At 41.1% G+C, this 16,609-nt stretch overlaps 1 protein-coding gene across 1 annotated transcript; it reads left to right on the forward strand.

Moving 5' to 3' along the window:
* Positions 1–285: 285 nt before the first annotated feature.
* On the forward strand, positions 286–5,666 carry LOC311276379 (macrophage mannose receptor 1-like; the record flags this gene model as incomplete). Its single annotated transcript, XM_084386015.1, has 6 exons — positions 286–313; positions 453–617; positions 1,029–1,349; positions 1,450–1,479; positions 4,086–4,196; positions 5,102–5,666. 6 exons carry the CDS (start codon positions 286–288, stop codon positions 5,488–5,490), a joined length of 1,044 nt encoding a protein of 347 aa, XP_084242141.1. The 3' UTR covers positions 5,491–5,666.
* Positions 5,667–16,609: the final 10,943 nt, after the last annotated feature.

The raw sequence follows: 16,609 nt of genomic DNA on the forward strand, positions 1-16,609 counted from the left end.
GAACTAATGAGTTCATTAACAAGGCACACGTGAATATAATGACTAATTAAACAGGTCACAGGACAGAACCAAAAAAACAATGAAAGAGGGAACAAAGAACATACATGTTACAGGTAGTTTACAATAGAGGATCAACAACTCTTTTGTTTGCTCCTTTCTGTGTTCAGTTACAGGAACAGGTGTGTGGTTTTCATTTAATTATCTAGATCTGTTCATTTAAAAGGTAAGAGTGAGATTAGAACTGTAATATGCTTTAACACACACTGGGGTGTCTTGAACAGCATCATGCTGTCCATTCTCCTTGCTGTCTTGGGTAAGCTTTTTAGTACAGACTTTCTCTCTTGACTTTCGAAACTGCTGATTAGCATTTACTGTTATAATGGACAATGATATGCTTACTTTTCTTTTCAAGGCATTCATTAATCCATGTTTATCCTATATGTTTTCCGCAGGGCTTTTGGCCTTCACTTCAAGCCAAATATCTCACCAGTATCACTTCATAAATATCAGAAAGAACTGGACTGAGGCTCAGAGATTCTGCCGTGAGAATTACACTGACCTGGCGACTGTGAATAATGCAGACGAGATGAACAGCTTGTTCAAAACCATTGCTAATGGTTCGTATGATGTGTATATTGGACTTTATAGAAGTGAAGTGTTCAGATGGCACTGGTCCCTGTCAGACAGTTACAGTAAAGAGAAAAATAAACAACCAGATATAAATAATAATGAGGGCTGTGCTGTAATAGCCAGCAGTGGGAAATTGTTTAATATTAGCTGTGACTCACAAAGGCAATTTGTATGCTTTGATGGTAAGAATTTCTAATGCACTATTGGCTGTACATTGTATTTATACATAGTTTACTGTTAAGTTTGTGGTAATGCATTACCATACCACTGTTTTTATAACAGATACAAAATTGCTCCAGTTTTATGATCTTTGTAATCTGTTATAAAAGTGCATAATTCCACCATATTATTATCTAACATCAGTGGAAATTGACATCTTTCGCTTGTCATTTGTCTAGCAACAACCAATGAAAAGTGTATCCTGATTGAGGTGAAAAAATCCTGGAGATGCCACACTGATCTAGCCAATGTCAGAAAATCCTCAGAAAATCACGATGTCGAGAAAATGTTAGAAAAAAAAAGAAAATATGTATGGATCGGACTATTTAAAGACCCTTGGTCATGGTCGGATCAAAGCAACTCTTCTTTCCGTTTCTGGAATTCAAGTCAGTTAAGAAACATCAGAAGAGACCAGGACTGTGTTTCAGTGATGGTGAATCAAACAGGAAAATGGAAGGATGTTCAATGTAACACCACTCAGCCCTTCATCTGTCATAGTGGTGAGTTCATCCTTTTCTATTTAGCGGCCTTTAAATCTGCTCAGAAATCTGTTTACTTAATCTCTGTAAGTAATACGTATGTAATCTGCCTCATTTACAGATCTAAAATCTCAATCAACCACTAAACCAGGTATATTTCTAGCACCAACATTAAAGGGATAGTTCATTAAAAGAACAACAACCTCACCCTCATGTGGTTCCAAGAAGAGCTGCATGATTTGGGGATGAAATCAATTTAATAAAAAAAAAATTGTGGGGGGAAAAAGCTCCAGGTTTGCCTTTTTTGTTTATAGGGCTGCCCAAATTATATTATTATTATTATTATTATTATTATTCAAAATAAAAACAAATAAAATTGTAACATTTATTGAAAAAAAGAGAAAAGAAGTAGGCCTATTCAATAAAGAAATTACAGTAAAACTGTGAAATACTAATATTTACGACTGTCTTACTCTTAATTTCTTTACTTTTCAAATATAATGTAAACCGTGTAAGCTTTTAATATGGCAGAAAACCAGATGGGGCCCTTAAAGTTTCTCTTTTGTTGACAACAGCATGGTTTATAATTGCTCTTCGCTCCTCAATACATAAGTTTGGGAAGATGCTTGATGCATGTTGCTTTCCCACATGCACATCATGAGTGACCCAAACTCACAGGACTAGCAGAGTTGCATAGGGTTGTGGAACCAGCTGCATTGAGTATGAAGGTAATATGATGTCATAAAGAATCGCATGCGCAGGGTAAGATTTGTGAAGGTGTACATAAGATTGGAAGCGTAAATTAAATCTGCATGCGCAAGAGAAGATTTGTAAAGGTGTAAATCGTCTTTCAAGTGTAAGATTTTTTTTTTTGCAGCATTTTACTGTTATTCGTAAGTGTAATTCATGTATTGTGAAACTGCAGCTTCATGCTAAAGCAAAATAAATAGGATCTGTATTCTTCTGACTTCCATTTTCCACGCTTACACTTTTGGCACGGTTTTTGCGCACAAATACAGCCAAAAGCACTGCAGGCCTGTGAACAGCAATTTGCAACCAAAAGCAACAGAGTCAGCAACTGCAAAACAGATTAATTGCGTAAAATCAAACTTTGTGTAAAAAAATAAACTGTTGCAAATGTCTAAATGACTTGTCTAAATCGCTTCCAGTTTTGGCACGATTCTCTCACTCACTGAGTTTTGCAAGCGTGAAAAGGAGGGCGGGTCCAGCTTCTTCATGTAGCCAATCAAATGAGCTTCTCGCTGACTCTTAATTTACTCTTATCTGATTGGTTCAATAAACACGCCAGTCACCAGAACACATCTTTATCTTCATTTGGCTCAGAAACGTTCTCGTTGCCGAAATGGTACTTTTAATGCACACATACGTGTTAAATAAATAAATAAATAAATAAACAAATAAATCATGATCGCTTAATAAGCTGTTTATTACAGCACCATTTAATTTACACTTCCAATCTTATGTACACTTTCACAAATTTTACCCTGCGCATGCGATTCTTTATGACATCATATTACCTTCATAATTGAGACACTGAAAACACTGGATCATGAGCTGCTCGGTTGTAACAGAACACAGTGGGAGTATCGGAGTATTATATAAATTATGCAATAATATCAATAATATACGCAACAACAATAATATGCAATAATAATAATAATAATAATAATAATAGTAGTAGTAGTAGTAAAAATAATAATGATAATAAGAGCAGATAGTAATAAATAAAATCACACATTTTCTCAGATTGTTAGAACAGTCTACATTTCAACATATTGCAAATGTTACAGCAAAAGCCTTAAAGGGTTAGTTCACCCAAAAATGAAAATGATGTCAGTAATTACTCACCCTCATGTTGTTTTAACCCTCGTTCATCTTCGGAACACAAATTAAGATATTTTTTATTAAATCTGAGAGCTGGCTCACTCCTTCATAGGCTGCTAGGTAATTGCATCTGCCGGTCCATAAAAGTTAGTAAAAACATTGTTAAAATAGTCCAAGTGACTACAGTGGCTCAACCTTAAATTTATCAAGCGACGAGAACACCAAAAACCAAAAATATCGACTTTATTCAACTATTCATTTTCTTCTGTGTGGGCCTCTGACGTGAGTTCAAGAGAGTGCCACGACGCATGCGTGAGAACTGAGAAGATGACGAAAGTGGGATGAACAATGGGAAAGTGTGAAAGGTAAGCCATTCATTTTGCGGCATTGGTAAGGCACTTTTATGTTTTCTCGTTGGTTTCTCACGATTCGGACATCCAGGAAATGCACACTTTAAAACCATTTTAAACACTACATCGAGACCCATCTGCATCATCTTCTCAGTTCTCACGCATGCGTCGTGGCGCTCTCATGAACTCATGTCAGAGGCCCACACAGAAGAAAATGAATAGTTGAATAAAGTCGTTATTTTTGTTTTGTTTTTGCACACAAAAAGTATTCTTGTCGCTTGATAAACTTAAGGTTGAGCCACTGTCACTTAGACTATTTTAACGATGTCTTAACTAACTTTTCTGGGCCTGCAGATATCAATTACCTAGCAGCCTATGAAGGAGTGAGCCAGCTCTCAGATTTCATCACAAATATCTTAATTTGTGTTCCGAAGATGAACGAAAGTCTTACGGGGGTTGGAACAACATGAGGGTGAGTAATTACTGACAGAATTTTTTTTATTTTTGGGTGAACTAACCCTTTAACTATGTAATTTATTAACCAAAAGGTTCTCACTCACAGCTACTCCTGGAGCAGGAACAACAACACAGCACAGACCAGCTCAAAACACAACTGAGGGTGAAAATACAAGCAGTCAACCAACACAAATACTGACTACAGGTCCAGAGAAAGGTGAGAGATACTCTCACTGGGAATATTTTTGATGCTGTTGCTATGACAGTGAGTTCTGTTTAGATTTTTTATTTTTTTATTGTTTGTGTCATTCATTCTCTTGTGTGCCTGTTCCAGACAAACTCTCATTAGACTGACTGCATTAGTGGTGGGGATTTTTCAGTTACTATTTCTGCATATTACATTAAAGTGCCGTGACATGTAGCCAAGTATGGTGTCCCATACTCGGAATTTGTGCTTTGCATTTCACCCATCCAAGTGCCTTGTTCAATGGCACCTCAGTTGTGAGTGATGAGAGTGGAAGAGAGCGCTGTTCATTCACTGAGACTCAAACCCGTGACCTTCGGGTTACAAGTCTGACTCTCTAACCATTAAGCCACAACTGCCCCAGTAGGCACTGAATGATTCGGTCACACTTTATATTAGGTGTCTTTAACTATGTACTTACATAAAAAAATAAGTACAATGTACTTATTGTTTTCATATTGTATTGCTCTTTAGCTGCTATTGAGGTGGGATACGGGTAAAGTTAGAGACAGGTTTGGTGGGATATGGGGGTGTAATTACAGAAATTAATTACAGCTGTAATTACATGCAGGTTTATATATATATATATATATAAGTACAATGTAAAAAAACATGTAGGCTATGTACACAATAAATGCATTGTATCAAATTATTAATTTAATATAAAGCGGGACCAGTGATTCAACTAATTTGTTCAAAAACACAGATTTATTCAGGAACAAAACATTGTACCGGTTAAGGAAATGTTGATAAAGTAACAATATTGCATCTAAAATGTAAGTTACTTAATATTATTTAACTGTTGTATCACACTCGCTAATGGTCTTAAGACCTTAAGAGGATCTTTTAAGAAACATTTTTGTCAAACTATTCCAAAGATAACCTGATTCTGGTCCGTGAGAACCTGACGTGGACTGAAGCTGCGAGTTACTGCAGAAAGCACCATGTGGACTTGGTCTCCATTCACAGTGAGGAGCTTCAGAACAGGGCAGCGAGAAGAGCCATCCAGGCCTCCACTTCTCATGTATGGCTGGGTCTCCGTTACACCTGCACCTTCAACTTCTGGTTCTGGATAAAGAACAGAGAAGCAGGCTGCTACCAGAACTGGGCGTCTGGCCACGGGCCACGTGGTCATGAGGAGTGTGGGCTGTCAGGAGCTATGGAGTCCACTGGAGGGCACCGTTGGTTCGGGAGTCCAGAGAGCGAAAGGCTGAATTTCATCTGCCACACTTGTGCAGACTGCCAATTATGTAAGGATGCAGTTTAACCATAAAGAATGATGGAAGGCTATGAAGATGCAGTCAAAGAGAAACTGCTTATTTGATCCTAAACATTTTTAATGGATACTGCAAGCTTCACGTCATTCTAATGACAACAAAAACACTTCCAACATAATAACTGTACTATATTATTTCTCATCTGCACTAAAAATTCATGTATTTCAAAGTGGTTTGTTTTCTTTTTTGTTTGGCTTTAAATCTGAGGGTAACACTTTATAATAATATTCAGTTATAAGTCATTTATAAGTTATCAGATAATGATCATTTACAAAACATGATACGTTCATAAATGATTAGTATGTGTTATGCTAATGATTTACAAATGTGTTGTCATTTATCTTAAATGTGTAAATCATTAAATAAATCAAATAGATAATTAGTAGATGGTTGATACGTTATTAGTTGATACATATTTATCCCTTATAAATCATTGAAGTAAGCTATACACCTCAAAAATGTTTTAGTATTATATCAATATATCAATGGTTAATCATGGACACATGATGAACAAACCATTAGTAAATTATCAGTATATAATTTATTGATTTATTGTTAAGTTGTAAGCTGGTCTGTGTTCAAAAGCACAAACATGCAGGTATGCTAAAGCAATATTTTGAAGAAGAGTAATTTATTTGTTTTCAAGCGGTAGACATTTATAAATGCCTTACAGTCAGGTGATTCCAATGGGTTATGTTAAATCCTTTCACTCATCAGCACAGACTTTGGTTCTGTGTGAAGTGTGTGGGATCTAGTGATAATATGAACCAGTTTTACCTTCCACTGAAGCTTACATCAGGTACACAGCATTTAAAGACGCCATGACATGCGTGTAAAAGAAGACAGTTATCTGCACCCTCACCAGTCAGCACTTACACTTCAGTACACACTACAAAGGGTTGAACACCTGTTATAGATGTGTAAATACATGAATTAATAATTTACAAAGCTTTGCATCCCTTAATCTAAAGTGTAAACTATTCATCACTTATAAACAGAGGTGTAAAGTCCAGGTTCAGAAAGTAAAAGTCCTCCTCAGTATTTTGTTCCAATCACCTGGATTTGCTAATTAGCACAGTTTTTTTCAGCCAGAAGATAGAACTAATTAGTGAAATCAGCTGGCTGAGTTCATGGGTGGAATAAACACATGGCAGGACTTTTACTTTCTGACCCCTGGACTTGTAAATGTGTTACACATTTTTTTGTAGATCTCTCTTATTTGTTACAAAATACAGTCATTTACAATACTTTCTGGAAGTGAAAATTTAACATAACCCTCTGGAATCACTTGACTGTAAGTGTCACATTGTCAGTTTGTTTTGATTTCTGTTCTGATCAGTCTGTTAAAGGTGGGGTATGTGATTCTCTTTTTTGTCAATTTTTTCAAAATCACTTGAAATCCTATTCCTAACCCACTTACAGCTACTGAGTTAGAAGCACTGAAATGAAAATTAAAGGTATAGTGGAGGATTTTCTTTTTCCGGGTGGATCATCAAGACTATTGGTCCTCCTAGTTGTCAATCATTGTGGTGATATGTTTACGTAAGGCCGTCGTACGTGCTCTTCCCTAGGTAGTTTTCGCTTTCTGCGCATGCGCACTTTCAGGTGTAGCCTATATGTGTGGTGAGCTACGGTTTCAGCCATTCATTGAAGTTCGCCGTTCTCACCGGGTTTTTTCAAAATGTCTGAGGGTCGCAAGAGAAAAAGTGTCTACGAATTGTATGACAAGAAGAGAAAGGCCTCTGAAGAAAGAAACAAGACCAGAGTGTTTTTGGGAGAATATTTCACACGCTGGCGTGCGCTAAAAGCACAGGTTGGGCTTCCCACTGATAGCCTGGTAATACCAGACTCTGCTACTTCACTTTGCTTCGTAGACAGAGTCTGGAATAGCATAATAGAGAAGTGTTTTCTCTCTCGCGGGGGGCGCTTGTCTGAAGTTTAAAATCATTGGTTACCCGTAAGCCAATCACATAATCACACGTTATGCGCATGCTCAGCCGCATCTAACTTCCACTGTAAACGCATGTATGATGCAAAAACTAAACCATCGAGCGAAATACCGGAGTGAACATGGCTGTGAACGACTTTTGCAGATTATGTAAAGTAAATCTACGCATCCACGGTACAATCAGTGTCTACGTCACAGCTCTCAGCCCACCCTCTGTTCGTTGATTGGCCCGGCTGTTTTCAGGCCGGTGGAAAACTGAAAGATAGGCTGCTATCTCAGACTGACTACAGGAGCGAAATGAAATTAGCGGAAGTAGGAAGTCTGACGTAGTCAGGCTATCCCACTGATGCCTAGGTCGTGAAGTTTCTACTCGACAGGTAAAGTTTGGCATGCTATTTGGAGAAATCCATTTAAATTATTGCTCGTAGTCAATATCAGATCCCAAAAGACTCTCTTCTTGAAAGCTCTAAACCCACCAGCAATAAAGAAAAACAACAACTTAGATGCTAGACGATAGCTTGTTTATTAGCCTGTAGCATGCTAAAGTTAGCTATAGAGATGCTTGTCGTAAATAGATTTTCACTTACCGGTGGCGAGTCTGACATAGTGGAAAAAGTGCAAATCTTCTTTTGGAAAGTAGGCTTGTATGAGCCATGCCGACAGCAACTTGTAAAGAGAGCGAGCACGAGGAGAACTAGGCTCGTGCATGCTCTCTCGTGCACACGTTTAATAGGCGTTCCCTCTCGGGAGCAGGTAGAGTGTTGCGCATGTGCATTTTTTCAAAAAGTGGAGAGGGCGGTTCTTTTCTAAAATTCGGGAAAAATCCTCCACTATACCTTTAAGCAATTTAATCATCCGTGGAACGGGCAGGACTCGAAAAACTCCAGCCAATAATTTCCAAGACCACCTAGAATCATTGGACAGTAAGTTCGTCAATCAAATGGTCGTACCATACCCCCCTCCCCCATCCCCCTTGCACGCGTGACCCCTTCGTGCGCATACTCAAAGCTCGTGACCCAGTCACAGTAAGTGCAAGTCGCCCCGGTACAGTAGGTGGCGGTATGCACCTGAACAAGTTGGTTGCGATCCGCCAATAAAACCAGAAAGAGAGACAGAGAGAGAGTAAGGCTGAGTCCCAATTCGCATACTATCCGTCCTAAATAGTATGCAAACTAGAATTAGTATGTCCCAAATCGTAGTATGTTGAAATGAGTATTCCAAAGATACCCGGATGGCCTACTATTTCCGGTTAGAATTCGAAGTGCAGATCAATGCACACTCTAACGGCTAATATTGCCCACAACCCATTGCGTGCGGGAGGGAGGAGCTTTGTGGTGATGGTGGTGATGTAAACATGGCAGCCGGTGTGGTGAACAATCGAGTACGATTGTAGAGATGAGTCCGAGCTGCGTCAATAGCAGAGGAGAAAGACCGCAAAATTTAAAAATACGACTTTAACGTATTTTTAACACACCGGATGCAGCAGCGGAGATGCGCCCTCAGTTTTTAAGTGCAAGAATTCAAATGTTTAACCCTAATTTAAGTTATATTTTATTGTATCGTAATATTAATGGGTTTATGTTGTGCCAAAAAAGTACCGTGTTTATCTTGTAGGTTAAATAAAAAGGCTCTAGTACAGTGTCATGCAAGTGTCTTTTTTTATGTATTTCTTTTGATGTTTCGGTCTTAGATTTATACCTTACTATAAACTCTTATGAAAATAAACACCTTTTACTACACTAACCATAGTTTAACCACACTGACTTATTTGTAGTAATACTGTGGCTGTACAAATGTTAACTTTATCAGTCCAACCAAAGAAACATGGTTACTGCACTTTTACTATCAGGACCTCAATGGAAATAAGCCCTAGGGCTTTATTGTGTTATCCTGACTTTGTTTTGTTTCTTTTAATGTATGATGCAAAGATGTATCGTATTTTAAACAAAATGGTCAAATAAATCAAGACAATACAATACTAGTAAAAGCATGGTTCATTTTCATCGGGGTATTTTTGAGTATTATACATAAGTATAAAATTAAGTATAAAATACGTTAAACAATAGTTATACTATAAACTTTAAATATTTTAACTCAGAAAATAAGTAGCTTTCGTTACACACATTGCACATGAACGTCAGAACCAGCCGCCTCACAAACGACCTGCGTTTGGTTGATCTACGACGACGCCCTGCTTCACTCCTCAATTTGGTAGAACACATTGTAAATGTATTGTGGAAAAAACAATGAGGAAAAAAAGATGGGAATAGTAAATAAAATTATATTGGACATATAAGAATGAATGAAATGTAAAATGTTTTGTTAACAGTCGCGGTGTGCGTAACTAGGCAACCACGTTCTCATTCACGTTGCATGACGTCATCGAAGTATGTCCCAGAACGTGCATACTCTTTTGCTACACACTCAAAAGTATGTACTTTTTCCTCACAAAAAAAGTACATACTTTTAGGTCGTAGTATAAGTAGGCGAATTGGGACTCAGCCAAAGTGCAAGTTGCTTCCGTTTGGAGAATGGCAGACAAGATACCAGCACACAAAAGGAAACCTATATTTGAGAGAGCAATTGCAAACAAAACGGCTGAAAGAGAAAAGGCAAAAACAAGGGTCATTCTAGGCGCTGCTTTCCAACGTTGGCGGCAACTGAAGGACCAGGAAGGACTACCAACAGATGCGGCTGTGGCATTTTTTCTGCTGGACAGGTGAGAAGCCAATGAACTATTAACCCGCGCGGACATGTTATGGTGTATTTTTGTGTATCACAAAGCTAACGGGTCTTTATGAGCTCTTGCCGTTAGCATATTAGCAGCTACATGTGGCTAACACAAACAACTGCAATGTTGTGGTTTGGCTGGCGATTGGCTTGTAATCTTTTATAGTCAACGTCTCTTATCATAAGTCTGTATTTTCTTATGTACTGTATTTAAAATCATGCGCCTTCGTGCATTTGTGGAACTAGTAACTACAACCCTTTTTTTGGAGGTGAATAAAGAACGTAGAACTGGGGCTGGGCGATAAATCGGCTACAATTCTCATGCTCATCTCGTCAGTAAAGTCGGTTCCCTGATAAGTAGTAAATCGCCATCAGCTGCTTTCAAATGGAGCGACATTTACTACACAGAGCCGTAGTTTACTGACAAGCTGGGCAATTTCCCCTTCATTATCATGGCCTAGCTTGTCAGTGAACTACGGCTCTGTGTAGTAAATGCCGCTCCATCTGAAAGCAGCTGATGGCGATTTACTACTAATCAAGGAATGCGCTTTATGTTATGTGCTTTACTGACAAGATGCGAATAACAGTCTTATCCGATATATCACCCAGCCCTATATTTAGCCATAAACTTCGGTGACAACCAGGACTTCCAATATAATTATATTTAACAAACATAAATTTTCTAACAATAGTAATGATTTATGTGACTGTTGAATGTTTATAATATCTGGTGCAACTTACCGCTGAATGTTGTGCCATGTTGCCATGTTGACGGTGTAAGCAGGTAAATGATGACGTCAGGCAAAAACTCCAACCTACGCTAGCCTGTCTCGCTCTCGCGCATCTGAGTTCTCTTACGAGAGGTTCTCTCGTATTGCGTAAGTTGCTTACGCTACGGGTAAAGTCATCTTTTCTCGAGATATGAAGCCAAAAAATTATCCTTAATTTTTTATTGATTGTCAACGCAGTGCAGCAGCAAGCAGACATAGAGCAGGCTATCTAGCGCGCTCATTGGCTGCTCTGCGGCAACTGCAGCAGCCTACCACTGAGCCTGGCGTGACGTCACGCCCAATGAGGGCGTGCGCGCCCTCACACATCATAGCCCGCCAGAATGGGAGTGGCTTAGCGTATAAAAGGAAGGGCTCGGAGACTGCTAACCTGATTTTCGTCTCTTCAGCGAAGCTCTTCGCATCGCTGGACTCCAAGAGAAGCCGCCGTCGAAGCAAGCGATCAAGCAAGCCGAGGAAAGAGTCTGAGGAAGCCGGTCGTCTTCGCCGCCTTCAGCCATCCGTGCCTGCTTTGCTATCCGGCGACAGTATCCTTTTTGCTGTGCTCTATTGTGTGCTCGCCGCCGCGACACACCTTTCTATAAGAGCGCCGAGGTGTTTGTTGCAAAATGTCTCGCATTTCCTGTGGCTCTTGCCGAGCCCCGCTCAGCGACAGGGACCGCCACTTGATCTGCACTCTCTGCCTGGGACGTGCATTGCGAAGAACTGCCGATGTCGACCCTGCGGGCTCGACTCGCCTTATTCGACGCTGAAGCTGTCACTCCACCTGTCTCTGCTGGGCCGTGCAAGAAGAAGCGCCGCTCACAGAGGCCACCGGAGCCCGATGTGCCAGCCAAGTGCTCGCCGGAACCCCTCCCGCGAGCCTCGCTCTCTCCTTCCCCGCCCCCCTTTCCCGACGCGCAGCTGCCGGCTCCCGCCCTCACTGCCGTCGCCTCAGGGGATGAAACGGTCGAAGAGGCCATCGGTGACAGCTGTTCCCTCCTGGCCTCGGACAGTGAAGAGTGGTCCGGATCACACCGCTCCGCCCCCTCTTCGACCCAGGAGTCTGGCCGGGCCCGCGCTAGTGTGGACGCGGAACTTCTCCGCCTCCTCACCAAGGCTGTCGATCAACTAGGCCTCGAGTGGTTACCTAACAGGCTGGACAGGTGCTTCCTACCTAGCCGCCGCCAAGCGCCTGCCTCTAGGTCAGCACCCTTCCTGCCGGAGCTCCACGCCAAGCTCTCAAAGTCTTGGAATGCTTCTTTCTCTGCGAGACTCCGCTCTCCAGTCTTCTCGACTCTCTCTCAGGTAGACGGAGCCGCCGAGAAGGGATACAACCAGATTCCCCCAGTGGAAGAGGCGGTCGCAGCGCACCTTTGCCCGCCATCCGCTAGATGGCGCTCAAAGTCTGCCCTCCCGTCCAAGGCCTGCAGGACCACATCAGCTCTCGGCGGGCTGCTTCCGCCCTGCATTCAATGGCAGTTCTACAGATCCTCCAGGCTGATCTCCTCCGCGAAATGGACGAGAAAGGCCCGGACCAGACTGTCTTAACAGATTTACGCAGCATGACGGACCTTTCCCTTCGCGCTACTAAGTCCGCGGCCCAGGCCATTGGGAGATGCATGGCCTCGCTCACCGTCACCGAGAGACATCTTTGGTTGACGCTCGCTGACATGGGTGAATCTGAGCGATCCGTGTTCCTCAACGCCCCGCTCTCCCCCACCGGCCTCTTCGGCCCAGAGGTAAGCGGGATTGTGGATCGCTTTTCGGAGGTGCAGAAGACATCGCAGGCCATGAATCTCTTCCTGCCCCGCCGCTCGAGCTCAGCTGCAGGCCGCTCTCAAGCCCAGCCTCCTGTGCGTAGCTCTACACAGCGCTCGTCTCAGCCTCCGTCTTCGCAGCGACGACAGGGCGGCCGCCCTAGGTCGCGCTCATCCAGCCGTCACAGACCGCCTCCCTCCCGGGGACCTCGGCCTAAGATCGCGCTGAAGCCTGAACCCGCAAAGTCCTCCTAGCAGCCGCGAGGAGGAAAAGATGGTTGAGTCCTGCCGCAGCCGGACCGCCATCAAAACGCCCAGCTCTGTCAGTCACCTTAGAAAAGGCTACTGCAGTAGCGTACACCGCAGCCAACGAGTCAGTTACACAACTCGCTCGCCTGCACACAAACGCCGTTTTCACGGCGACACAGAGAAATATAATGTCTGGTTATCCGGCTCACGCCGATATCAGCGAGCCTCCGTATTCGAGCATCGAAATCGTGCGCGCCGCGCCAATACCTCTGATTCAGGTTCCCGACCGGAACCCAGAGGCCATTCTTGAGATTCGCCTTCGACGGTCGGGCATATCAATACACCGTCCTTCCGTTCGGCCTGTCGTTAGCACCCCGTACATTCACGAAGTGCATGGATGCGGCCCTCGCTCCCCTGAGAAGACAGGGTATGCGAATTTTGAACTATTTGGACGACTGGCTGATACTGGCGCAGTCAGAGACAGAGCTCATATCTCACAGAACAGCACTTCTCAGCCATCTGGAAAGCCTGGGTCTCTCGGTCAACTGGACCAAGAGCTCATTATTGCCCCGTCAGTCTATCTCTTTTCTGGGAATAGAGCTGGACTCGGTGGCTATGACGGCCAGATTGTCGACACAGTGCGCGCGCCGTATTCGACATCTCGCCGTGTCTTTCCAGAAGGGCAGTCGGGTTCCTCTGAAAACATTTCAGAAAATGTTGGGCCACATGGCCTCAGCTGCAGCAGTGCTCCAGCTGGGCTTACTGCGCATGCGCCCGCTACAACGCTGGCTGACACCTCAAAACAGAATTGAACAAGACACGACTTGGAGTTAAATATTAACAGGCTGGGTTGAAGCGTAGCGGGAAGCAATCACAACAACCTGGCACAAGACAGATGACACAAGGAGAATAAATAGGGGAATTAACAAGGAAGGTAATCAATAACAGGTGCGGGGACTGAGCAGGAAGTAAAATCAAATGGGGAAACAAATCAACCACAATGACAGCGGAGATCATGGCGAACTGACAAATCAAAGCCATGTGCTCCGAGACAACAAAGACACGCGGACAACTCACATAATTGTGAGTCAGCTCGATCTGTTTTGGGGTGCAATGTCAACTAGACCCAGAAGAGCAGCAATCCAACTTACCGTGCCACATTTCAGATGACTGCCAGTGCTGCCATATAATGCTACCTCAGTGAGAGCTGCTCTGTGTCACTGATATCAGATCCAGTAGCAATAAACAGGCAGCTAAAAATCCTGCACCGACACATATTGCCCATGCCCTCCTACAAGTGTCTCATCCGAACGGCTTTTCAGCACAGCTGGAGACATTGTTTTTCTACATCAGTCAAGACTTCTTCTATGTCATTTGATTCAGCTTGCATTTACTAATTTTCAAGAAGTTTCTAATGCATTAACATGTTTTAAAGCTGAATCTGCTTTAAGAATCTGTATTTAGAAATGAATGTACTCAATTCAAAGGATGCACTCTCTCTTGCACATTCTCTTGCACATTAAACAGGTCAGTGCCTAATGTTTTTGAATGATAAACTGCAAATTTCAGTGATATTTAGAAAAATATATGTGACTAAGTTAAGGACTGAGGGTCCATAATTTAGGTTTAATTTTTTCAGATTTACACATGTAAAATTTATTTTGGCAGTTTTTAACTACTGAATACTTTCAACTTCTTTTTTTTTTTTTTTTCTACTAGTCCAATTATATAAGATTGTGGGTGTATGTTCTGACAATTTTGTACACAAAGTTCCTCTAAAAAAAAAAAAAAAAATCATTTTCATTAACATCTTGTATTGTTTAAATGGGAAGATATTTAAAGAAATGTATAATTATAATAAAAATAATAATTTATTACGTTATACAAGGTATATTTGTTAAACAACAACAGAATTATATTAATAACAGATTTTTCACGAACTTCCGGGTTAAGCCCCGCCCACTTCCGGTTTCATCAAAATATACAAATCATTTTGAGATTGTTACAGTTACAGATTCTGGCTCTGCTGCACACCCTTAGAATGCTGATAAGATATAAGCTAATAATTATTTTTATTTTTTTGCACTGTAAACACTCATTTGCAGTCTATTGTCCAATGTCTGGCGAGGAGAACTGTCCCATTCATGTTTCTATTGTTCTCACTTGATGAGCCTTTTACACCTCTGTTGGTATGAGATTTATCATTATTCTTTTGTTTGTATTCAGCCATTATTCACCTTTATTCTGGCATTACATGGCTTGCCCACAACACTTTGATCCCGCTATACATTATTCCACCTATTATCTGAAGTATATTGGGACCTTATGAGAATTATTTTAACAAATTAGTTTATGGAATAAAATAGCTCCTGGAACAACAGGTGCATTAGAGCTAAAATTAGCATCAAACTACATAAACAATTTAAATTAAAGCTGCAAGCAGCATTTATCGGGGTTCAAGCAGTTAAGGCCTTTAAGGCCTTAAAGCACAAAAGCTTTAAAATCTATTAAGTTTTATTTAGCAAGCATGTAACCACTGACATAATAGATGGAAAAGACCATTTACAGCCAATACAGGCAATGTAACATAGGAAATACATGGTTTTAAAGCTGTTTAACATTTATAGGATTTCTATACATTTCTGCACTGGTTTGGTTCCGATCGGGCGAAAAACCTAGGACTAGTTAGTAAAAGTACGTTGTTGACAAAATTCAAAATGGTGGAAAATTTATCATGGCGGAAATTAACATTATCTAAATCTCGAAGATCGGATCAGATCGGATCGAATAATGATAATCGATTCAAGATCTTGAGATCCCAGAGATCTTGATCTCTGAGCATGTAGTGCGCAACTTGACTTGATGTGCTACACCTAGATATAGTATTCGGTAGGGCATAATTAAATCAGAAGCAAGGATCATCTACTGGAGGGAGGAAATGGTGCAACAGGAAAGCAAATAGTTGACAATTTTGTTCTGATTCAAAGAGAAAATTATATTGATAAATTAAAAAGTTCTCTTTGTAGTTTGTTTCAGAAAGATGAGTGACAAATAAGAACAATAGAGAGTTAGTAAATGAAAACAGACATCACCGACTTGTTTCTTTTTAATGATTCAACAGCCTAAAAGCTTCGATTAAATTAGGTGAAGTTCGAAAGTGGAGCTTAAAGTTAAAAATAATTACCACCTAGTTTCATCACATCTATCTTTTTAACGAATCAGTGTTTTTGAACATGTTTGTACATGTACGGTTTAATGACTCAAAGACAATCCGTTGCTGTAACAATGTGACTGTGCACTGAGTGACAGCCTTTCAATGCGCAGAGACGCTGTTTAGTTTTCGCTACATTCGTTACAAAAAATGTCCTTGATTTTTGTACATGCTATACACATCGTAACACTTATTTATATAGCAACAAATAAATATAAAAAACAAAAACAAACAAAAGAAAATTGTAGTTATCCTACCAGTTGATGGTTTCAAATTACAGTTCAAATGGGAAACAGGTCCATGGGCACTGGTTAGCATTTGTGCATGTAATTGCATCCACTAGGCAGGCGATTCACCTTCACAGGATTATTTATGGCACAAAACAGGATACACTTGCCGATCACGTTCACATAGGGAAAAAAAATAGAGAACAAGAAAACGCAG

This window comes from Rutilus rutilus (genome assembly GCF_951802725.1).
Source record: "Rutilus rutilus genome assembly, chromosome: 17".
Taxonomy (NCBI): Eukaryota; Metazoa; Chordata; class Actinopteri; order Cypriniformes; family Leuciscidae; genus Rutilus; species Rutilus rutilus.